Raw genomic sequence first — 23206 nt, forward strand, 5'->3', positions numbered from 1 at the left:
ACTTTAGGGGGTCTTAACTTTTAGCGGGCCTCGGGGACTTAAAACTGACGATTTTTTTTTAAATCTCACCTTGTTCCTACTTCCCTCCCTCAATTAACCCTTCTGGTGTGACCCAAGTTTTACAAATTATGACCTATTAAGCCAGTTTCAAGTCACTAAGGCCCGCTAAAAGTTAATACCCCCTAAAGTTGGGGCATACACAGGTTAATCAATAGTTCATACCTTTAAAAATTATCACCCAAAGTTAAGACCTCAGTCGTCAAATTTTCCTTTTTTTTAAGGTGCTAAGAAGAAGATAATATTTCTAAAATTGTTGTTGATGCTATAGGGTATGTTTTTATGAACATGGTTGAGTGTATTGAACATAATTCAAGTTTTATTTTTGGTTTAGTGAGGCTGTTTATGGTTTGTCTACTAATAGGTCATATGTTGCTTTTCTGAATTATCAATAATTTTTGTTATATACTACTTCTATTTCTTAATAAAAGCAACACTTTCCTTATTTGAAATAATCACAATAAGTGCAGCCAAACTAAAAATGGTATAAAAAATTCAATATTATTACAAATATACAACCAAAAAGCAAGAGGGGATTATAATTTTTTTGTTTCATCACTTGAATTACTCTATTGTTGTCCCAACTTTCTCTCTCTACATTCATTGATATTCCCCCATTTTTTGTATGTTACTCTTATCAAGAAACAGAGGAAGTACATTGTACAATATTTCAGTTTCTTCGGTTCGTTTTGCTTTTTTGTTTGGAATTTCAGTTTGGTTTGGTTTTGTTTGAGTTTAATTTTGGTGTGGATTTGGACTTGAATTTTGAAAATCGAATTTATATCGGTTTGATGCGAATTTGGACTTGAATTTTGAAAATCGAATTTATATCGGTTTTGTTTGGTTTTGCCCCAAAATCAAACCGAAAACCAAACTTACACCCATATCAGCTATACCTTATTAGATCAAGCATCTTATCATTACTAGCAACTACCTTGTTGGTTTTAGGTTTTTGAGCTAACTTATTAGTTTTATCTCATTTTAGCTAGTGTTGTCATATAGCCGAGAGGGTTGTGTTTGTATATAGGCCTTATTCGGCAGTGGTGTTTTACATAGTGATTAGCAATATGATTAAAAAACACTAGAGGCTTGTTTGGTTAGTGGTTATAAATGTTGATAATGGTAATACATTGTTGAATAAATTTGTAAAGAAAAACATGATATAATCTATGGTAATGCTATCTCATTCCCAAATAAATTTGTAAGATGGTTTGGAAGCCTTAGCTTTGAATTAACGCAAGGCAAAGAAAGATCCTTTTAACACTCTTTGCCAAAATCAAACTATTTGAAAATGTAGTACCAGTATCTCGACGAAAGATAATGTCAATAACATATGGTTTCAAAGAAAGTGAGAAGCTAATGAGCTTAGAAAAAGACTTGCACCAATGACTTTTCTGCCATTTGCATACAAAAATGTACATAAGGAGTATTCAAGTATCAACCAGCTTTAGAAATGGGTTTCAAAAAAAGAGAGAAAGAAAAACACATCTAAAACCTGACCAACTTTGTTTTTATCACGACGATTTGATGCATCAGCATACATGACAGCTCTTCCTACAGGTCCCATAATAATCAGGAGAACCAACCATAAATATTGAATTTCTTTCACATTCTCCAATGGCAGCCCATTGCGGGCAACTTTCATCTTCATCGCCACACTCGCTATCTGCTGATTCAGATGAAATGTTTCGCTCACTTATTGCTCGGACATGGAAGAATTTGGTGGCACACCACATTTCACCCTCAGGAACAGGATCTCTCTCATGGTGGCTGCTCTTGTCAGGAGATGCATTGAGGTGGACATTGAAAAATAGAATAGCGTTGCCTTTGATAGGTTTAAGCAAACGGTTATGACTAGTAGAGTACGGCCACACTTTGGTCTTCAGTCGTGAGGTTTTGAGCTGCAAGATTCAAGCACAGGTTAATCAACAAGATTAAAAAAAAATAATGGCAAAAGACCATATATAATGTTCCAACAAAATAAAATGGAAAGGCAAATAAAAGCAGCAAATGATCAGCAACTTGTACTGACTCAAATATGTGGTTGAAAAAGATTAATTACAGAAGTCATAGCAGAGTTCATGCATCATCAAGCAGGCAAAATAACTATTAGACAACTTCTGATGAGAGGGAAGAAATCAATTTAAAAAGACTATGAATTGGGACTATGTCGGAGTTGGAATTTGTCTTAGCTCACCTCATCTTGAGTGACATCAAACAACTATTCCTGTTTATAAAATTAGCAGAAGTCATAGCTGTAATACTCCGTATTTTTTTAATACTAATTTCGTACTAATTAAGAAAATATAAAAGAATTAATAAAAAGGTATTTTAATTTATTTACAAATTAATAGGAATAAATTATTGTCAGTATGAATTTGTTAGGAATTTTCGGAGTTTTAAAAGAATAACCTAGTCTTCACTTGACCTAGGGTGAATATCTTTTGAAGGGAGTATAAAAAGAAAAGGAAGGGAATTTCAGAAAACCCTAAAAAACCTCTCCTTCTCCCTCTCCTCAGCCGACTTCCTTTGCCCCTCTCTCTCTCTTTCGAATTTTCTTTTCTCTCTTTCAGATTTCTCTCTTTCTCTCTCGGATTCTCTCTCAAACCCTCGCTGAAGTTCCTCTCGCCTCCTCCTTCTAGTCGCCTGCGGTTGTGCGAACTCAGGCGAGGGTGTGGTGCGAAGGGGGTCGAAGGTTTTGTGCGGTTCGAGAGTGTGGTGCGAGCGACGAGGTGGTTCGAGCGCGCGAGGGTTGGTGCTGCGCGTAGTTTGGCTCGAGGTTTGTGCGATTTAAGGCGAGGTTTCGGTGCGGGCGTGTCGAAGGTTGCGCGGGTGTATCGAGGCTTGCGTCCGCGGGTTCGTGCGGCGTGTGTGTGGTTCGAGTGCTGCGACGGGGGGTCGCGGTGTTCGAGGGTTGTGCGCGAGGAACCGGGGTCGCGTGTGTGAGTTTGGACAGCAGAGGCCACCGGAGTTCCGTCGCCGGAATCTTTGTGCCGGCAAAAGTCAGTGGTCCCAATTTCATAAGCGGCTCGTTCTATTAAGTCAGCGAAAATTCTCCGTTACAAGGTACGTACGCGTACCAGTTTACTTTCAAAGCTTAGTATCATGTTTAGGTTACAATTCATGTTATTGGAACCTAGTACCATGATAGGGAACATTTGATTGTGATTGTTTGGTTAGACGTTATAACGTGAAATCAATATGATGCATTGAAATATGTTGCATTGAAATGCGAAGTTCTATCGTAGTGTAACATCAGCATTATTAATCTGATCTATAGAGTAACAAGAGTGTTACTAGGGATAAGATTGATTTGGTAATTAAGAGAGTATGTAAATGACTCCTTAAAGTTATAAAAGAATGATTGGTAATAAAGAAGATTATGGCGATACTTGTAGTTGGACTCCCTACAAGTATAGAACAATGGGGGGAGTGTAGGACTTGTCCTACACTCCTACGCAGGCCTACTGTGACGACAGTAGTGTCCTTATATTTTGATAACTCAAGTAGGCGGAAGGTTCCGTTCGATCTTGGGGTATGCATACTAAGGTGATGGGTGTGAGACGGAACAAAACCGTATTTGCATTTCATCTAATAGACCAAGTTGTCTATTAAGGATTCAGTAGCCCGTATGATTCTAGTAAGATGACGGTGCCCGTTCGATGCCAAATAATGAAAGATTAAAGGATGTGAGATAACGTAGGTTCACATAACAGTTGTAATATATGCATCATTTATGTTCATATAGTTTCAATGGTTCATTACGTACTCAGCATAGCTGACCCTGTGTGTTATTATGTGTTTGTTGTCCTGTGATGAACTATTGATACTTCAATGGGGAGCAGACTAGGTGAGCTGGTGCTGCTGCATGACATCAAGCATATGGGGGCTAGACTGTAGTTTGAAGTTAACTTTTGGTTTGATTATTAATGAATTTTATAGAACATTGTTACATGGTTTGAGTTTGAGTAAAGAGGGGTCATCTATGATTCCCGAGTTGTAATTACATTTTCTATTCCGCTGCAGTTTGGTTTTGAGACAATGAATTTGAGTTACCGTATTTCTAATTATGCCTTGCGTTCCATCGCGGCGGTAACACTCCCAAAGTCGATGCGACGTAGCTTTAGACGTGTATGGATTTTGGGGGTGTTACAATAGCTATTTCCAGTCTCAGTGAATGTTTGATTGTTTGGTTCGAAACATAGAATGAAAGGAAAATAAATCAATTAGAGGGGAGGAATGATAACAAATCTATTGGGTGTTTGGTTCCACCATGGAAAGACAACACTATTGAGAAGGATAAAATAATGCGATACCATGTGGTTGAGATTTGAGAAGAGCAGTTACTCTCACGAAACAGAAACCATTAACCCACATCCCCACCCCTCATACCAAACATGTAATGGGAATAGTTTCTTGTTTCCATTCCCAACACCTAAAAATCATACCAAACAACATGTAATGGGAATGGTTTCTTGTTTTCATTTCCAACACCGAAAAAATCATACCAAACATGCTCTCAAAATGATTACCCCAGAAATACAAAGAACGAGTGGAGTTTCTTTGCAAAGGCAGGGAAGGGAAACATAAACATTAGCAGTGAAAATTTACAAAATTACAATGTACGTCAAAAGTAAAAGAGGAAGTGATCATGATCACACCATTCTTACCTGTGACTCAGGGAAGGTTATGTCACCACCTCGAGGAACGTTTGAAAGATACAAAATTACGGTTGCCATCAATGATTCACCAACTTGCCAGGAAGATTTATTTCCAAAATAGTCATAGTTTTGCTTGGCATCTTCATGCTTATAATGCAGGACTTGTAATGACCTGCTATTTTCTGTCATATAAGATAGTACAAAAGATTTGAATAGTGTGTCTCTTTCAAACGAAAGACTAAAAATAAGAAAAAATGAGAATACCTAGAGGAAGAAGAGTCCACGCTGAAATTTTTTGCTCTATTTTCGCGACTACTTCATCCTAGAGAAAGAGTATATAGAGTGAGATACTTGACATGTATATCATCACACTAAACCAACCAGCTGCTATGAAGCACCTATGAAGGCTTATTTCAGCCGCAAGTAGTATGAACAAGCCAAGTAATTGAGGAACAGATTACCGATCTCTTCATACCAAACAAGACTTACTTTCCCATCCAAAGTGGCTGATGATCTTGCACTTAGTCCTTCGGTGTTACTGATCACAGAGTTAACACCTTCTTTCTGTCCATGTGCCTAATGATGAAAGAGTTTAAGTCCAAATGAAGCCTTTCATAATTGTGAATTGTTGATGCACATAAGTTTACCAGAGAGATTAGATGGTCACACTCTTCTTCCGAGAGAAAACCCTTATAAACAAAGACCCTGTCCCATTCAAAAAAATCTAATCAAAGCTCGAGCATAGAGAAGAAGATAGGCAATACGAAGGAATTGTGCATAAACGATGGTATTAGGGACTAATAAGTTCTATACTTCAACGATCGAATTACAGATTCCAAGCCCTTTATAGGAGGAACTAGTAGAGTACTTAAACTTTATTAAGACAAGGAATGTTACAAAGCAATTTGACAATATTTCTCATCAGAACACCTCACCTTGGTTGCCATGATAACTGGACAACTCTTGATGGATCTATCCTGCCTGATTGTTGGCCGGTTTCTTTACTTCTCAATTCCTTTCGGCTACTACAGAACAGCAAAAGCAAATTTCAACAACCTATCAGAACAATTTACATCTGGCTCACAGCAATTATTTATAACAAAATATTAGCCCAAAATTGAATCATGATGTATTAACACTAAGAAAAGTCCAGGAATAGACATAGACACAAAGAACCCGACACTAGGGCTTTGTTTGGTAGGGCGTAAAACGTTTTTCAGGAAAACTGTTTTCCTTTGTTTTCAGTTTTACATTGGTTGGTTGGCAAAAGAGTGTAAAACCAATTTTCTTTGGGGTAAAATTACTCTCACAATGATGGAAAATCATTTTAAAATTGTTTTCCATATCTCTCTTGTACATTCCTCTCACTACCTTCTTACTTTCCCTTTCATTTCATCATTTTTCTTACATGGAACCAAACAAAGGAAAACTAATTTTGGAATTGTATTTTATATTGTAAATTATTTTCCATGAAAATCATTTTACATTGAAAATGTTTTATGCCCTACCAAACGGAGCCTAGGAGAAGGTTTCGGTTGAATTCGAAATTCGTCCATCAACTAAAATGAAATGAAGAAAATGGCATAAATTTAGCATGAATCGGGTGTGATAAGTCAATTTTGAAGATAAATAGGCCAATCATTCATGTTTTTTAACATCAAAAATTCCATTCTCCATAAAATATTCCTTCCCACATGATCAAGCACGGAAATTAGTATTGATCTTCAAGCAGGATATTCTACCAATACTTCAAAATAATTAATTAGTTAAATTATTAATAAGCTATCAGAAAAACATTAATCTAGTATTCCTACTATTTTAATGAGATGATACTATAAGCTAAGAAAAGTATTAAAACAATTCAATCATGTTTCAAAAAATATCAATAAACCCATCAAACAAATTATCATCGCACTATTTTAAGAACAACCATTAAATCATACTTTGACAGAAATCCAGTAATCAATAAGTAACTGAACTAACACAGTGCAAAAGATGGGTAAAATCAAGTATAGATATACATAGTAGAAACTTAGTAAATCACGCAATATTACAGCAAATTACTGAGACCCACTAATAATAAAACCAAAGACAATAAAAATGTCTTACATTTCAGCTGAACAACTCCAGAAAGAAGTCGTACATGCGAAAAAGAGAAAAAATTGAAGCAGCGATGCCATGAATATGATATTTGTGGAAGATTGAAAGAGGGAGAGAAATTTAATTGAAGAGCAAAAAACGCTGAGAAATTATTGGGTTTATGTTGGTGACTTGGTGTGATTGCAGTTGTGATTTGGTTTCATACCCATGAAATGAGCTCCTGAGTTCGGGAGTATGATTGTATGAATAGTGTGACACGGTTTGGAAATTGGAAAGGGAGAAAGGCCATGTTTGGTAAACGGCTTTTGACTTTTTAATTTGGTCAAACAGCTAAAAAAATGTTTGATTATTGGCTTTTAGCAAAGCGTGGATTATGGACTAGGGTGCACTCAAAAAGAACATACAGTTAATAAAAGAGCACGAACTTTTTTCAACAACTTTTCTACTTTTAAAAAGAACACACGGCTTAGAATTAAAGAACGTGTAAATCTTTTTTTTCAAAAGAACAAATGTTATAATGAAAAGAACATCTAGTAAATGAACATCTACACTTAAGGTAAAAGAACATATACTTTTTAAATTTAAATTTGGAAAAGAAATCTTTACTTGCAAAATTTAAGGAAACAAATAACAATAATTTTTTTAAATTATAGACTCTAAAAATAATAAAACGACGTAGTTTAGAAAGGGTGCACCATGCTCTACATGCACTTGGGTGCATGTACTTATTTAGTTGGCTGAAAAGGTGGTTTTTAAGTCAAAATAAAAAAGTTGTCTGGAGCAGCTTTTGGCTTATTGGCCCACAAACTCTCTAATAAACAACCAACGACCACAATTAATTTTGCTAAACACTTTTACAAACAGCCAACTTAAAAAGTCGATACATATAGCCAATGCTTCTAGCCAGTCAAACAAGCCAACTAAACCAGCCAAAAACCAACAACCAACAGCCGATTGCCAAACAACCTCAAAGTGTATCAACATTTGGTGATTTTATTATTATTATAATTTTTAATAAAGTACGAGGAAATTAGGAAATCCACCTGGTAGTTGGTTATAAATGATGGTAATGCGAATGAATTTGTATGTAAATTTGTATAAAGGATGGTAGTTCGAACTTGATCGTCCGAAATCCTTTACTAATAATATCCTTTATGCAATATTCAAGCTTCCAGCGGCAGTTGAACTTCAAAGGATGCTGATAAGGACTTGGTTATCGCGTTCAACCAAAAGGTGAGGAATATTGAAACTTTTGGCGATAGGAAGACCTCCTCGGAGAGCAAGAGCTTCAACTATTAGAGGAGTGGTGGGTCCAAATTTAGTTTGTTATTTTCTTTTCGAAGAAAGAAATTAAATTTGAGGCATTAAACTTCTTTTGAAAGAAATATCATAAGGTTTGTTCTTTTAATACTTTTCAAAAAAAATCTTTTAATAGAAATATCATAAGATTGCATTGTGATGATCCACTTGAGAATGAGAGATAAGAAAAATCAATTTGAGCAAGTCCCGTAATATTAAACCCTACATTATTAGATGCTTGTTTTATTTTCTTTGGTGCAAACCCTAAATCGTAGGGGTTATGAGGTGGGAGTGAAGTTAGTAATCTACCACCTCAATCTTTATTGATTAAAATGATCAAGTAAATCACGTGGTTAACTTAAGCCCTAAAAGGCTGCCCCTCTCTCTCTCTTCTCTAAATCCTTAGCTTTCTCTACCCTCCTTCATCAGTTAGGGGCTGTCATGAATGTTTTTCTCATCCATGGTAAGCTCTTTTTCCTTTTTTTTTTTTCAGTTTTTAGTTTTTTTTTTCTTATTTTGTTGAATAAATTAGTACTACAATCTCACTTCTCTCATTTCTAAGTTAAGTATGTAAGTGTCAAAATTTAACAACTTGAAATTCATTTCTAGATCATACCATAAGGATCATAATTTTATTCCTTCTCCCAATGGTTTCAAGTGAAGATGTTGCATATATATGGTAATCTATAACAAAGGTAACACTTCAATCTCTTATGATCACTCCCCACTTTAGCAGATCATCTTAGAAGTAATTACAATTGAGATAATATATATGAAAAGAAGTATCTGAATGAACATTAATTAGATCAAGATAGATTAGATAGATTATACTAGATGAAAAACATGACTTAATTTGTCATAATTGTAAGCAATAAGTGACGTGCATTATTATCTTGTACTTGAATTATATGAACATTACATTGAATATCCAGTATGTTATATGTTCAGTAACTTTTACAGTGTGTTTGGTTCATTTTTAGTAATGGAAAGAAAGGTAAGAGAAAGGAAGGGAAGAGAAAAGAAAAGAATGGAAGAGAAAGCAAAAAAAACCTTAAATTCTCATGTTTGTATAAATTTTCTCTTTCCTTCCGAATTCCCCCGCTTTTGGGAGGAAAGGAAAGTGAAATTTTATTAAAAAATATTTCCTTCCAATTCCTCCCATTTCCTTTCACTTAATTATTTTTTAATAAACCAAACATTGGAAAGTAATAAATTTCCTTCCACTTCCATTCTTTTCCTTCCAAATCCTTTCTACCAAACAAACTGTTAGTACAAACGCATGATTAATGATTAAGGTTAGTAGGCTCTTACACTTGCACCATGAAGTTAATCTTGTTGAAGACTTGAACCTGTCAGCTATCTGATTTTCAACTCTCTGAGATGAGATTAACATCCAAGATCAACTTATGTTGCTTCACTCATTTGCAAATGTTCCAGCTCAATCGTGCACGTTCAACGCAGTAGACATGATCATATCTACAAAGATCTAAGACTTTAAACAAGCTTAAAGTAGGAGAAAATTCATGTTCAGGAAAAATGGGGAAAACAAATGGTAAAGAATAGAAAGAATAATTCATACTACAAAATACACATGATAGTAAAACCAATATGGTCAGTGGTTGGATCCAGGTCGAGTACGAGTTTGATTACATTGACCCGCGATGAACCCCCCCCCCCCCCCAATTTCATACACCTAAACTCAACTCAGCTCTGAATCCAATGGGGGTCAAAAAATTTAGACCCAAACCCTTCAAAAAAGGTCCAGTCCAACCAAAAGTTTGGCTCCGGTCCCTAACTCATACCACAAAACATACACATGAAAGTTTTATACACTAGGAGCCTTTTTTGGGAATGAGATGACCAGCTCCATCCTTGTCAAAAAGACGTGCTACCAGTTCATCCCAGCTTTCCTTCTTGTTGTTTCTATTAGATGATTCCCCGGAAGACGTTATTTGGAAAGACCCATCTGAATGCTCACTTTCGTCATCAGAATCGCCAAAAGTACCATATTGAGAAGGAACAAATGCATGAGGCACAGATAATGTGACAGCTCTCTGTAGCGCTGCTTTGTGTTCCTGATTATGTTCCCTGACTAAAGTCTCCTGCCTCTCCATCTTTTGCTTTACTGGAATCTCCATTGCGTCATCATTCTCATGCATCAGCTGTGTTTAGAGGAAGAAGTATGTATTCAACAGTTAGAAGCTCTGTTGTGGTATTCTGCAGTGAATCTGAAGTAATTGAGCACATATACTGATATACATAGTCCCAAACATAGATAGTGCTTTCAAAGAGTGTTTTGAAACAAAGCTCCAAGGGTAGGCAACACTCCCTTCGTGCCTAAATAATAGGCCACATATATTTATCTCAGGATTACTAAAAGTACTTAAACTATCCTTCACCTTCAAGAATTGTATGTCTCCCCTATGTCATTAGACATGAGGATCCTAATTGTGAATAAGACAAAAAAAAGAAAAGCTCATGACAGGGGTTATGAAAGTGTGTGAACGGAGATTAACAATTGTAATCTTATGTCACGACTCACGAGGACATGCGTTAGACTTCTTTGGATCATAGTTTTCTTGCAAGAATCACTTGATCCAAAAGTTCATTTGTGACTAACCTCCAAGGCCCTTTTCGCTTCCTTCTCTATCCAGATAATAGCGTGATCAGAAGTCGCATTACAAGAAAGAACAATGTGCTCAAACCTTCCATCTACAGGAACTGCTGTTCTAACAACCGGAGGGAACCTTCCACACCTGTCACAGAAAATGAACCCCAGAAGATGTCACCCAAATCAGAGTTTATAATTAGGCACTTAGAAAAGAAAAAGATTTGACAGTATATATGTCAATTCTCAGCATACAGATAACTATATAATTAAAGGTGATGATTAGTTTGAAAGCTCAAAAGTAAATGCAGTCATGTTCTGAATTTATGAGGAGGCTCTGATTTTTACCTGAATTTTTTTCTCTCAACAATGTGATACAGACGACCAGGTGCATACAAACGCCTTGGATCTTTGAGCATCCTTTCCTCTGATATGCAAGTATCTCTCATGCACCTTAGGCATAGTAAGCATGGTAAACTGTGGAATCAAAATAAAAACACAAAGAATGAAATACATTATTCTCAGCTTGATAAATCAAAATAATTTTTTTAAAATAGCTAGCACTATATTCTTCTCCTTTATCAAATGTTTACCAGTTTCATTTGCTACAAAGTAAACTGTCAATAAAATGTCAATCATCAAAGACATGAAATATAACATACGCTGTTTAGTTTGTTAAATAGAACTATAATCCTAGCATGTAAAAGAACATTAATCAATTACCAAATCTAGCATGCCACAAATCTAAGTGATTAGTTTACTTATCTAATTCGAATAAATTACCAGAAAAGAGACTTAAATATGTCTTCAAGGGGAGTTGCTGTCCTCGGCAAAAAGTCATCCTGATTGGAACAGAAAATTTTAAGTAAACAAGAACAAGGAAGGCTATGGAATAAAAACTTGAAGAAAACGAGTAGAAATGCACATCACATAAGAGCATAGACTAAGGAACTATTCTACACTTGAATACAATACATTACAATTGTGCACATCTATGTTTAAACATCAGGAGAACAACTTTTTGTTAGTAAGAGCCTAAGAGGGGAATTGGGATACTGACTCAATTTTGTGAAGCTCTTCTTTCTAAATCAAGCAATCCTAAGGAAGTTTGTAAATGATAAAGGAATGAAACAGAAATACAGAATGCAACGAGCTACATAATCAATAATTCACTGATCATCCTTTCTCAGCCATCTTGAAGATCAAGATAGAATATGGTGTTCAACAAAATTGGGAATCTAAATCAGTTCTGTGAAGCTCTTTTTCTAAATCAATTCATTTCAAGGGAAGCTTTTCTCACACTCAGCACGTTTTAAATCTTAAAATAGGTTACTTATTACCTTCCTCACCAAAAAAATTCTGTCACCTCTGAGTCACATGCATATTTTCAAATTTTATATTGTTATGTTGCTGTTTCATTACCATGGCATATTCCAGTTTATCTGTAATGTAAGCTGTAACAGCCCATAGAAAGCTAATTTCTTATGCTGACCTCTAAAGCATATTACGCGAGCAAATTACTATAGTACAAATCAGGCAATATATAGCAACAGAGTGCAGAAGCCAAACGACTCCCAAAAGGTTCTTGCTGCTAGTATGGCATCTCTTATTTCTTCTAAGCTTTTTGTATGGTGAGATATAGTTGATCAACATAATAATGTATATGGACTTCAAAATTGTGAAACAAAAGCACAAGAACAGGCCCTCTCACTCACATCCACAACAAAGATATTGTTTTGGGAGTCCTACAAGTACACCAAAACGACAAGAAATCCATGTGTTGCTTCCAGCGACCGACTTCAATGAGTAATACCACAGAATATTTGAACAAGCTCTCAAAAGTTCAGAATAATGCTAAATCCATTTAGATTGTGTCTATCACCATTCACCAATAATTACAATCATCGTAAGAATTTGTTTCCTAGAAGCCACATCAAACAATTTTGAATTTCTCTTCATGGATTAACTTCCAAGTTCCATACATTAAGCAAGCTCACCCACTGGTAGCTAATTAAGCTAAACCATGCAATGAAAAGATTTTATGGGTACTGAAACAGCAGTCCATTCAATAATAAAATATTCAATGACAAAAGGATGAGTATAACATTAGAAACTCACCTGAAGTACAACAGAGTTGATGACATCTGCATATCTCACAGCAAGATTTAATGAAACGCTCCTAGCAGGTGCAATTGCATAGCCTCTAATCTTTTTTCTGTCAATGTTTCCCAATTTTTCTCGATTGTGCACAGCCACCATCGTTAAAAGTGCTGCAACACCCGACCCAAGGGAGTGACCAGCAAATGTTAATGTATAATCTGGATGTTTTTCTAGCAACTCCCTCAACAAATCACCTTCTTTCTCCAATACCCAAACAGCCGCCCTAAATAGACCATTATGAACATAACCTCCGTCAAATTTCTTCTTGCCCAACTTATTATCCAAAAGAACTTTATAATCACTCTCCTTAGCCAAATTTAATCCCCTGAAGGCAAGAACTATATCAGCATGAGCATGATCAACATACACTATATATGGAGGGGCATGTTTCTGTGTATCTTTGTATGTCCTTTTAGTCACCAAACAATCCGGGTCAATCCCATAACCTCCGGGAGGTGCAAATAGAGGGTTTCTCAGATCATCTTCATAAACAGAAAGAATGTACCGACACAATCGAGGTACAGGCTCAAATTCTTCAGCAGTAGCAAGCCCCCAATCCTCACTATCATGACCAGCAGTGTGAAGACACCGCTTCCACGCCCAACGAGTGCAGGCTAGGCAGTATACACATTCAATTAGAGGCAACCCACATAGGATCGACATTGCCCTCTATGGTATAAGGGAGTTAGCATAGATCAAAAATTGAGATGGTTTTGATTAGGAAATTGGACAATAATTGAAGCATCCAGAATCTTGTACAAATCCAAGTTGGGTTTTTGGACACATGGGTTTCATAAGCAAGTAGGATAACTCAACTTTGAGCTTAGGAATAAAGATTATAGAACTAAAAGTACCCAAAAGAAGACACCAACAATATGGGATTAGGGAAAAAGTTTACAAATCAAACTAAATAAGCAAGCTCAAAGCTTAAAAAGGTGCAATTTACAAGAATTTTAAGGGAGAATCCACTAACTAGGTATGTAAAGAAAGATATTACAAATCCAACAGAATAAGCAAGCTGAAAAAGTGGAATCTACTAGAAAGATTACCAAAAAAGAAGGGTTATTGATCTATTATGTGATATGAAATTATGAATCATATAATGATTCCCAAAGTGTGCAAAAATGAGACTTGTCACCAAAATTCAACCCAATTTTGCAGCTAAAAGAGTAATTCTACACCATAACACAATTTCTTTTCTTTTTTGGCCAAGATTAAATTTTGATGGGTGAGAAAAAAAGGAGATAGGTACCTGCAAACAAGTCAGCGACGGAATGGAATATTCTTCAGAATATCACTGTGATTTTGCAACAATGGTGAAAGATTTGGTGAAGTGGGTTGTGTAAAACATGAAAAACAAGGTAAACAATGATTGGGCTCCATGAAGTAAATCAAATCTGAGAAGTGAGAACTTTTATGTTAATGTTATGGCCGTTTCTGCGCCTTTTTTTGCCATCGGTTTCAACCAGAAGAAACACGTGCTAGTGGTAAGTGCTAACTAATTCTATGACCTCTTTAAAAATCATTTTTTCCTAAATTGTCTTCACCTTTTTTTTTTTGGATCCATATGAGCCACGAAGGCGGTACAAAGTACAAAGAAGGGGAGGGGGGATTCGAACCTGTGACCTATCGTTCACAGCACCTCAATCTTAACCACTATGCCAAGACATCCTTGGTTAATTGTCTTCACCTTTTAAAAGCACTCTTTCTTCTATCACCTAGTTTGGTTGTATTATCAAGGATGTCTTGGCCTAGTGGTTAAGATTGAGGTGCTCTGAATGATAGTCGATAGGTCACAGATATGAATAATAAAAAAAAAAAACCTACTTTGGTTGTATTTTCTTCACCTAAACTATTAAAGTACTTTCTCCGTAACACAAAAATGCAGCAATTGATATTCATTTGTTGTATTATTTCTATTACGTATAAAGTATATTAATTAGATTCGACTCGACTTGATCCATCATGAACCTTGCTTTTGCACATGATTAAACATTATTACTCCTGATTAGTCGTGAATTTTTTTTACCACATACTCCCGATAATTTTATGATTTACCATATACTCTCACACTTTTCAAATTTCACTATTCTTGAGCTTCCATATAATACACACAATACTTTTATTGACTAATGACGATTAAAGTCTAATCAGGATGGTCAAACTCTTATATCTATTAGTATATCAAATTCTTATGTGTATTAATACATATAATATTTCTTCCATTTTAGTTTGTTATATACGCTTTCATTTTTTGTGATTTTTTTGAGATGTTTTATGACATACAGTAGTAATGATTGATATTAAAAATAACAAAAAAAATACTTCCTTTGTCCCTTAATAGATTTTTCATTTCTCTAATGCAATGCACTTTTTGTATCGTTAATATCTTTAATTAGATATTAGTAAAAATTATAAAAGTTTGATTTTTAGATGTACACTATGAGATGAATCAAACAAAGCCCCACATGATTAGTTTCATCTTATATATTGGATTTTTTTTTGGGGATTTTTTTTCCATAATTACCTTGCTTACATTTATTCTTGCGAAAAACTACCTTATTTACAAAATTTTGTACAAAACTACATTTGTTACGTTATTGTTTGTTGACCACTACCTAAAAACTTTTTTTGGCGTTTGACTGTAGTTTTCCGGTGAGTATAACCCATGTACAGGTCATGTGACTTATTATTTTTCTTATTTTATTCCCCTTCTATATTATCCCCCCTATTTATTTTCTACAAAATGACATGCATATCCTTAGCTAGGTAAGGGGAGAGAGTGTTAGTTTATAAAGAGGAGGGGCTTGTTGGGCCTCTAGGTGAGTGGCCCTGTGCGAGGGTAGCCAAGAGGTAATTCATCTTACCACTGGTCCCCGAATGGGGGCCTTAAAAAAACATTCACTTTTTTCACATAACCCAATACGCTTTTTTGATCATTAATATCTTTAATTGTGTGCAAATACAAATCATAAAAAGTTGATACATTGAAAGTATATATTGAGATAAATCTAACAAACTAAAATCCCATGTTTCTATGTTTTTCTTTATATATGATAGTGATAACATAGAGTCAAATATAGTTGATAAATAGTGTCAATTTAACATTTACTCCCTCCGTTTCCTAAAGATCTTCCCACTTACTGTTCCTACAGATACCAAGGAAAATCAAGTTGTGTGGGGCATGGTGTGAATAAAGTAGGAGAGAGAAAGGGGTTAAGATAAATAAACAAATAAAAAGGGGCTAAAGTAGAGGTGATCATTTTGGCCCGGCCCGCTGGCCCGACCCGTTTTTGGGCCGGGTTTTGGGCAGAATTTTTCGGCCCGCGGGCCGGGCGGGCCCGGTCATTTTTTTTTTGTTTTTGGGCGGGCTTTGGGCAAGCTAAAAAAGACTTTTTAGTCTATTTTTTGGCCCGGCCCATTTTGGCCCGCAAAAGCCCGCTAAGCCCGACCCGAAATAGCGGGCTTTGGACACAAAAATTCGACCCGAATTTAGGCCCGGCCCGGCCAATGGGCAAATTTTGTTGGCCGTGGCCCGGCCCGGCCCATGATCACCTCTAGGCTAAAGTAGGAGAGAGAAAGGGAGTAAAATTGAATTAATAATGTAATGGTGGACCATATGATAGTGACATGAGAGGGTAAATAGGGAAATTTGTTTTGCCAAATAAGGAATAAAGCAAAAGTGGGAAGATCTTTTGGAAACACCCTTAAACGGAAGAGTATGTCTTGTAAGAGACCGTCTAATTTTAAATTAAAATTAGGCAATGGTAAGCCCAATATTAAAAAGAGAATTAGCCCAATAGTAACTAGGTTAATTTCTTTCAATGACTAGTTTGATTCATTTAGTGACTAGGTCTACTTTTATATTAAAATTAGACCGTCTCTTTTAATAATTTTTGTAAACGGAAAGAGGGAAGATCTTTAGGAAACGGAGGGAGTATTTATGAATGGACGTAGTATGTAAGTTTATTACTATAGAACTTTTTTTTTCAAACTTTATTTTATATAGAATAATTTAGAAAGTCACGATTATATATACTTCTTCTTTTGGACACATTTGTCGAGACACTAATTTGAACCTTAACATCTCTAATTTTCGATAAGCAAAAATTACAAAAAGTTGATATTTCGATAATACACATTGAGACAAATCCAACAAGATCTGACTATATTTTTCCTTAAATATAAATTACAAGAGATAGTCAAAGTCATGTAAGTAAATAGTATCAAAAGTCAAAACGGATAAACTAATAAAAAGCGGAGGAAATTTAATAGTAATATCATCATATTTTCTAATTAATGATTATTATTTGAAGGCAAATCTCAAGCTCAATTAAATATAATGAGATTGTATATTCTCTTGTATGTAGCAAAAGTTGTACTACTCATTTATATTATTAAATTTCTATATTATTTACAGAAAATCAAACTCTATATTCTCTTAATAATTCTAAAACTTGAAAAGAAAAAAATTGATAAACTAGACATAATTTGACAGTTTAAGATTCTTTAAAATTGACAAACCAAATGCAATAAAAGTGTGACAAGACCCTTGATCACTCCATGATTTATGCTTCTAAAACCATTCAGTTTTTCTTCATCCTTCTTTTTCTTCTTCTTTCATCTCTCATCTTTCTCATTCGAAACATACCATCTATTTCTACCCTTACGGCTCATTTGGTAGTTGGTCATAAATGGTGGTAATGGGAATGAATTTATGTGTAAATTTGTGAAAAATATCATTGTCCATTCCCATGATAATGCTAATTTATCCTAAAGCGTCCATTTTCCTTCTTGAATTTTCATTCCCATCCAATACCACCTTGTAGGTGGTAATAAGTGGTAATGAGTGGTAATGAAAATTGCTTTCCCTTGGAGACAAAAATACAAGTTTAGGGGTGAGATTGCTTGCCTATGGAGAAAAAATGCTTCCCATGGAGATTTTAAGGGTGCTTCTCTAATAAAATTACACTTAAAATTCATTCCCATTACCGCAATTTATTAATGACTACCGAAACGGGCCGTTACTCCTATCCTCTCTTACTAATGATATGCTACGAACATATTTTAGAAAATTTTGTCAAAACATATCTTTTATATGTTATTTTTCGTTAAAACAATAATCTTTTGAAAATTTTCTGGCACTTATAAAGACCTTCAAAATGTTACTTGCAAAAGACAACCTTTAATTTTGAGAAGGAAAATGATGGATATTTATGTGCCGAATTAGATTGAATATGGTGGAAATAGAGAAAATAATGTCATAAATGTCTTGCACATGGACACATGATAGTATTAAATAAGTCAACGTCTGAAAATGTTTTTTGTGTGGTTGAAAATAGGCCAAGATTGTCTCGCAAATAAAATATCCTTTAAGGTCTCAAATTGTCATAAAAGATTTAGAAAGTTGTTTATTACAAAAGGTGATATAAAAAAAAGTTTGCTTTGACAATTTTTTCAATATCTGATAAGGTGCTAAAATAATTGTTTGTTGTTATTAGTTGGATAGTACTAATTATCACTGTATTTTTTTAATGTCGTGTAAGTTTAAACATTACAACTTTATAATTTTATTGGTTCTCTCTCTAGTCTTTCAATAATTGATCAAAGTAAAAATACATAAATGACATTCTAATATTCTATCATTTTTAGTATTTTTTAGAATGTTACTGTAGTATTTTCTTATAGTTTATACCTACTCTACGTTCCATAAAGATATTCCTATTTATACTTTTCACGTTTGAAAAAATGCATATTTTATACAATTAATATCTTTCATTATATATTAGTAAAAAATATAGATTTTTGATATTCTTATTTATGTACTCATTTAGATGATTCAAACAATACCTCACATGACTATGTTTTTTCTTATATATTTGAAAATAATTTAGAAGATTATCTCTGTTTATGAATAGTGTCAATTTGCAAAAAGGAAGATCTTAGAAAAAGGCAAGAGTATTACATAATACGGATTACAATTTTTACATACTAACTCTGTTTGGGGAAGTATTTAAACTACCTTAAATGATAAGGTGTTAAGATATTTTAAGTGCTAAAATAATTAGTAATGTTTGGGGTACCTAAAATAAAATTTCACGTGGTTAAAATGAATTAAATCATAAGGTGAATTTTTTACCTTTTCAAAATCAGGTGACTGAAATTTTGGAAAATCTACTGTAAAGCTTAATAACAACTAATTTTGCTAAAATAATTATCAACTTAAGCAACTAATAGTCTAATATTGCCAAACAGGTTAAACTAATTAGCTACCTTATCAGTTACAAGACCTTATTAGTTTCAGCTTCATCTTATTAGTTTCAACTTCATTTTACCAGTTTAAGTTAACTTATCAGTTTTAGTTTATTTTAAGCTACTACTGCTCGACAGAGCCACTACAAGAGAGGTACAATCTACAGAAATTATCTACCATTTAGCATCGATGAAAGTGAGGACGGTAAAACATGTAAAAGTAATGCGGATAGTATGAATGTAACTAGGATTTTTCCCACCCCCTAGTTATATTATGAACAATTTCCTTGCGGATTGTAAAACTTTCATGACTTCGTAATTTATTTAAGATACGTATGTTCACCAAAAAAAAAAGTGAGGACGGTAATATTAGAATTCAATATTTATTTGTTATTGTTTTTTAAATTAATTATGTATTTTCCCCTTAAAAATTTCTAATTATGTATTTAAATGTATATTAAGCTCTCCATTTTTTGCATCAGTAAACCCCTAAACTACATAGGGTATATAAATCAACACCCTCCAAACCCTAAACTTTAGAAACTTCCCAGCCTCCCTCACTCGTACAAAATTCTGAGACTCGAAGATCTTCAAACCTCGTTCCAGGTTTTTTTTCTCGTCCCGTTATTTTTTCCCTTAGATGAATCTACTTGTTTAAACGATTTTTCTTGCGATTTTCATGTGAGATTTCATTTCTTGCGATTTTTGAGACCTACTTCATGTGATTGTTCAAGCGATTTTATGTGATTGTTATTGTTTGTTTCATGAATTCAACTTCTATTATCTTATATCATGTTCTCAAGGATAATTTACATGTTATAAACTTATGATTGGAATCTTTGACATTTCTTCTTAATTCATGTTTGTTTCATGGAATCAAATGATAATAATTTCACTGTTACAATTTTTACTTTTGCGCATATTTTCATGTGATTGTTCATTTGTTATTGTTTGTTTCATCAAATCAATTTGAAGTTATGTGACAGGAAATCAGGATAAGTTTTGAGCTTGAAGTATTTCTTCCTGATATATAATTATGCTTTTATATTGTACTTAGTACGAGTTAAATGTTGATACTTGATAGGTTATTGATTTGTGGAGCTAAAGAGTTGTATGTTTGATTTATTTAAAGCAGGGATGGCTCCAAAACAGCCAAATACTGGTCTCTTTGTGGGTTTGAACAGAGGTCATATTGTAACTAAGAAGGAGTTGGCGCCGCGCCCATCCGATCGCAAAGGGGTAAGATATTTATGCTGCTTAATTTTCTGCTTTTTGAGTATATATATGATTATTTGGCTCGAAAACATAATATCAAGAAAGATATCGTGCCTTGGATTATGGTAGCTAAGTATCTTATTGGTCTTCCTTGTGATAATTTCATATTTGATGAAAATTATGGTCCTTTATCTGTGAATGTATTGTATCTGTGTTGATTCCTGGAAAGACCGGACTTGTGGCTTAAGAGTTTGTCTTTGTTGTTGAGAATTGTTCTGAATTTAGCGGTACACACTACACAGTGGGTTATTGGTATGAAATGGTTCCTATTGTGACTTATAACTTAGAAATATGTTGCTATTGAGAACAATGATTGGTTTTAGTTGTACTTAGGGGTGTTAATGAGCCAGGGTTGCTCACAAACTGTTCGAGCTCGGCTCAGTCAAAGCTCGGTCAAAGCTCGGCTCGGGAGGGCTTGAGTCGAGTTCGAGATAGGCTCGTGACCTTAGCGAGCAAACATGTTCGTAAAATATTTTAAATAGGCTTTATGTAAAAAAGTTTTGTCCCACATCGATAGAAAAAGGAATCATCAACCTTGTTTTCCCTATATAATCTTATTACCCTTTAAGTTCATTATGATTCTTGTTTGATTTGTCTTATTTTATAATGTTGGACAATCGTTAAATATGCAAAGCCTAGAAACTTGGATTAGCATAAAATTAATTCTTTTACTATATATAATTCTATTACTTTTCATCTACCCATATTGGGAATATGAGGAACAATGCATAGTGTTTGTGAATTATTTAGTTAAGGTTTATAAGTCCCACATCGGTGAGGCAAAAGCAAAACTTCACATCTCCAAATATAAAATGCGCGTGATATGGAAAACAACTACACTCATCTCTTCTTACCAGGGAGCTTTTGTATTATATGGGCATGCATAGATAAGAGTACAATGTATGGTTGTTGGGCTTGTCATATTTGATGAAAATTAGCCTAACATCCATACTTATAAAGAGTTTGACAAAACATAATGTTGAGCTTATTTAGTTAATGGTCTCTTCTTTTTCTCGCTGCTCGCTATAGAGCCTAAGTGAGTTCCTTTATTGGATTTTAAAAGTCCCACATTGGGGAGAAATCAAGAGTAATAAGGGACCTCTTGTATTATATACGGGTATAGATAGAAGTAGAATCTATGGTTGTTGGGCTTGCATTATTTAATGAAAATTAGCCCGACATCCATACTTATAAAAAGTTTGGCAAAACATTGGGCTTTATCTAAAGTCTTGGTTAATGTTAAGCTAAATTTTCTTTCAATTTTTAAAATTTTAATTTCACGAGCAGAACTTCGAGTCTAGCCGAGCCTGGTTTTGTTCGTTTCGAGCTCGAGCCGATCCTAAATTTTTTAGGCTCGACGAGCCGAGCTCGAACTCATTCATTCTCGAGCCGAGCCGAGCCTGGGTATGTTCGGTCTCGGTTCGGCTCGTTAACACCCCTAGTTGTACTCGTTTTTTTTTGCTGTGAAATGATGCTACCGACTGATGTCTATTTTGTTCTTATGACTGAATTAGATTTCCCTAAAATACGGTAGGTGAACATTGCAAGAGCGTAGTTTGCTCCTTGTGTTAAAATGATGAACTTCAGACTATTTGTTAGTAGTGTTAAGGACAGAGATGCTTGTGCTACACGGTGGTCTTACAGATCTGAAATCTGAGTCCATTATTTTTTTTATGACGTTTCATAGAAAACCAGCAAGAGGGTTCACTTTGTGAGGAGTTTGATAAGGGAAGTAGCTGGATTTGCCCCTTATGAAAAGAGAATCACCGAACTTTTGAAAGTTGGAAAAGATAAGCGTGCCTTGAAATTGGCCAAGAGGAAATTGGGTACACACAAGAGGGCAAAGAGGAAGCGTGAGGAGATGTCCAATGTGCTGCGAAAGATGAGGTTATTTTCTTTCCTCTATAGGCCATGATAAATTGATAAGTAGTTGATTTCCAGTTTTTACTTTTGATAAGAGTGTTATGTTTAACTTGTGGACTGCCTTTGGACAGGTCTGCTGGAGGAGGAGATAAGAAGAAGTGAAGTCTGTGTTGTGTTTGATGATCCTGCAAAATATCTTGTAGGAGCCTTGAGTTTTGAATGCTTAAAAGTTGGAAGTAACTTTTTTAGAGATTTTGTTTATCCATCCAATATTCCTTGAGTATTACTGTTTTACAATATTGGAACCCATTCAAACCTTTTTCTGTTTGTAATCAATGACAATGGTTAATGTAGGTATTACAGTGACTATAATTCCAATGGCGCTTCATTATTTTCTTTTTCGTTCCGTTCTTTGTTTCGTTCAAATGCAGTTAACTTTTAGCTTTGATTGGTTTACCTGCCCACAAATTGCGTCAAATGTTTTGATAAGATGTACATCTATCGGGTTATACTGGTACCACATTTAGAGATGCTGAGCGATAATGTTTAGTCTTTCACTCCGCGTCTGTCTATGATGTGGAGAACCTTGTGAATTTAAGTTGGGCAAGTCGAAGCCTAAACCTCTTTACCTCAAAATTGCAGTGATCTACACAAGAAGGCATATCAGCCATGCATTACAAAGAATCTAGTTAACTTTATGATCTGCATATTTGATAATAATTGACTATCAATATTGTAATGATAGTATAAATAACCTATGACTACCAGGATATCATGAAGTTGCATCTAGTATTCCACTAATATTGTAGATTATCTAATAATTCCTCCGTCCCAATATATAGTTCCTGTTTTTTTTTTTCACGGTAATTTATGCAAGTAAAATATAAGAGGATGGTAAATATTTTTTGTTTATTTAAATAAATATTGTATA

General features: G+C 34.6%; 3 protein-coding genes across 6 annotated transcripts; 1 reads left to right on the top strand and 2 right to left on the bottom strand.

Annotated features, from left to right (window-relative positions):
• Positions 1-1323: 1323 nt before the first annotated feature.
• LOC104888535 (probable prolyl 4-hydroxylase 12) lies at positions 1324-7060 on the bottom strand. The gene is made up of 7 exons (XM_010673554.4): positions 6828-7060; positions 5654-5743; positions 5366-5423; positions 5208-5294; positions 4983-5040; positions 4728-4900; positions 1324-1958 (listed from the first exon to the last, which is right to left on the bottom strand). The coding sequence occupies exons 1-7, from the start codon at positions 6896-6898 to the stop codon at positions 1590-1592; spliced, it is 906 nt and encodes a 301-aa protein (XP_010671856.1). The 5' UTR covers positions 6899-7060; the 3' UTR covers positions 1324-1589.
• Positions 7061-9590: 2530 nt separating this feature from the next.
• LOC104888536 (hypothetical protein) lies at positions 9591-14368 on the bottom strand. Of its 3 annotated transcripts, none has more exons than XM_010673556.4 (6): positions 14138-14364; positions 12844-13554; positions 11509-11567; positions 11074-11202; positions 10738-10873; positions 9591-10279 (listed from the first exon to the last, which is right to left on the bottom strand). In XM_010673556.4, the coding sequence occupies exons 2-6, from the start codon at positions 13546-13548 to the stop codon at positions 9950-9952; spliced, it is 1359 nt and encodes a 452-aa protein (XP_010671858.1). In that variant the 5' UTR covers positions 13549-13554; positions 14138-14364; the 3' UTR covers positions 9591-9949. The 3 variants fall into 3 exon arrangements, with proteins under 3 accessions (XP_010671858.1, XP_010671857.1, XP_048496951.1); XM_048640994.2 differs by adding an exon at positions 10517-10561 and having other exon boundaries at positions 10147-10279; positions 12844-14368; XM_010673555.4 differs by having other exon boundaries at positions 12844-14364.
• A 5241-nt stretch (positions 14369-19609) lies between these two features.
• LOC104888537 (60S ribosomal protein L36-2) lies at positions 19610-22675 on the top strand. Of its 2 annotated transcripts, none has more exons than XM_010673557.4 (4): positions 19610-19743; positions 20273-20376; positions 22100-22299; positions 22407-22675. In XM_010673557.4, exons 2-4 carry the CDS (start codon positions 20275-20277, stop codon positions 22435-22437), a joined length of 333 nt encoding a protein of 110 aa, XP_010671859.1. In that variant the 5' UTR covers positions 19610-19743; positions 20273-20274; the 3' UTR covers positions 22438-22675. The 2 variants fall into 2 exon arrangements, with proteins under 2 accessions (XP_010671859.1, XP_019104110.1); XM_019248565.3 differs by having other exon boundaries at positions 19634-19743; positions 20270-20376.
• Positions 22676-23206: the final 531 nt, after the last annotated feature.

The sequence above is a fragment of the Beta vulgaris genome, chromosome 3 (assembly GCF_026745355.1).
Source record: "Beta vulgaris subsp. vulgaris cultivar EL10 chromosome 3, EL10.2, whole genome shotgun sequence".
NCBI classification, from domain to species: domain Eukaryota; kingdom Viridiplantae; phylum Streptophyta; class Magnoliopsida; order Caryophyllales; family Amaranthaceae; genus Beta; species Beta vulgaris.

Excerpts from the sequence above, each read along its gene's own strand:
- LOC104888535 (XM_010673554.4), bottom strand. The coding sequence starts at position 6,898 with ATGGCATCGCTGCTTCAATTTTTTCTCTTTTTCGCATGTACGACTTCT. Across the intron at positions 5,744-6,827 it reads TGGAGTTGTTCAGCTGAAAT|TAGCCGAAAGGAATTGAGAA; the intron begins GTAAGACATTTT and ends GCTGTTCTGTAG. Across the intron at positions 5,041-5,207 it reads CAGCCACTTTGGATGGGAAA|GATGAAGTAGTCGCGAAAAT; the intron begins GTAAGTCTTGTT and ends CTCTTTCTCTAG.
- LOC104888536 (XM_010673556.4), bottom strand. The coding sequence starts at position 13,548 with ATGTCGATCCTATGTGGGTTGCCTCTAATTGAATGTGTATACTGCCTA. Across the intron at positions 11,203-11,508 it reads ATATTTAAGTCTCTTTTCTG|TTTACCATGCTTACTATGCC; the intron begins GTAATTTATTCG and ends TTGATTCCACAG. Across the intron at positions 10,874-11,073 it reads GTTGAGAGAAAAAAATTCAG|GTGTGGAAGGTTCCCTCCGG; the intron begins GTAAAAATCAGA and ends TTTCTGTGACAG.
- LOC104888537 (XM_010673557.4), top strand. The coding sequence starts at position 20,275 with ATGGCTCCAAAACAGCCAAATACTGGTCTCTTTGTGGGTTTGAACAGA. Across the intron at positions 20,377-22,099 it reads GCCCATCCGATCGCAAAGGG|AAAACCAGCAAGAGGGTTCA; the intron begins GTAAGATATTTA and ends GACGTTTCATAG. Across the intron at positions 22,300-22,406 it reads AATGTGCTGCGAAAGATGAG|GTCTGCTGGAGGAGGAGATA; the intron begins GTTATTTTCTTT and ends GCCTTTGGACAG.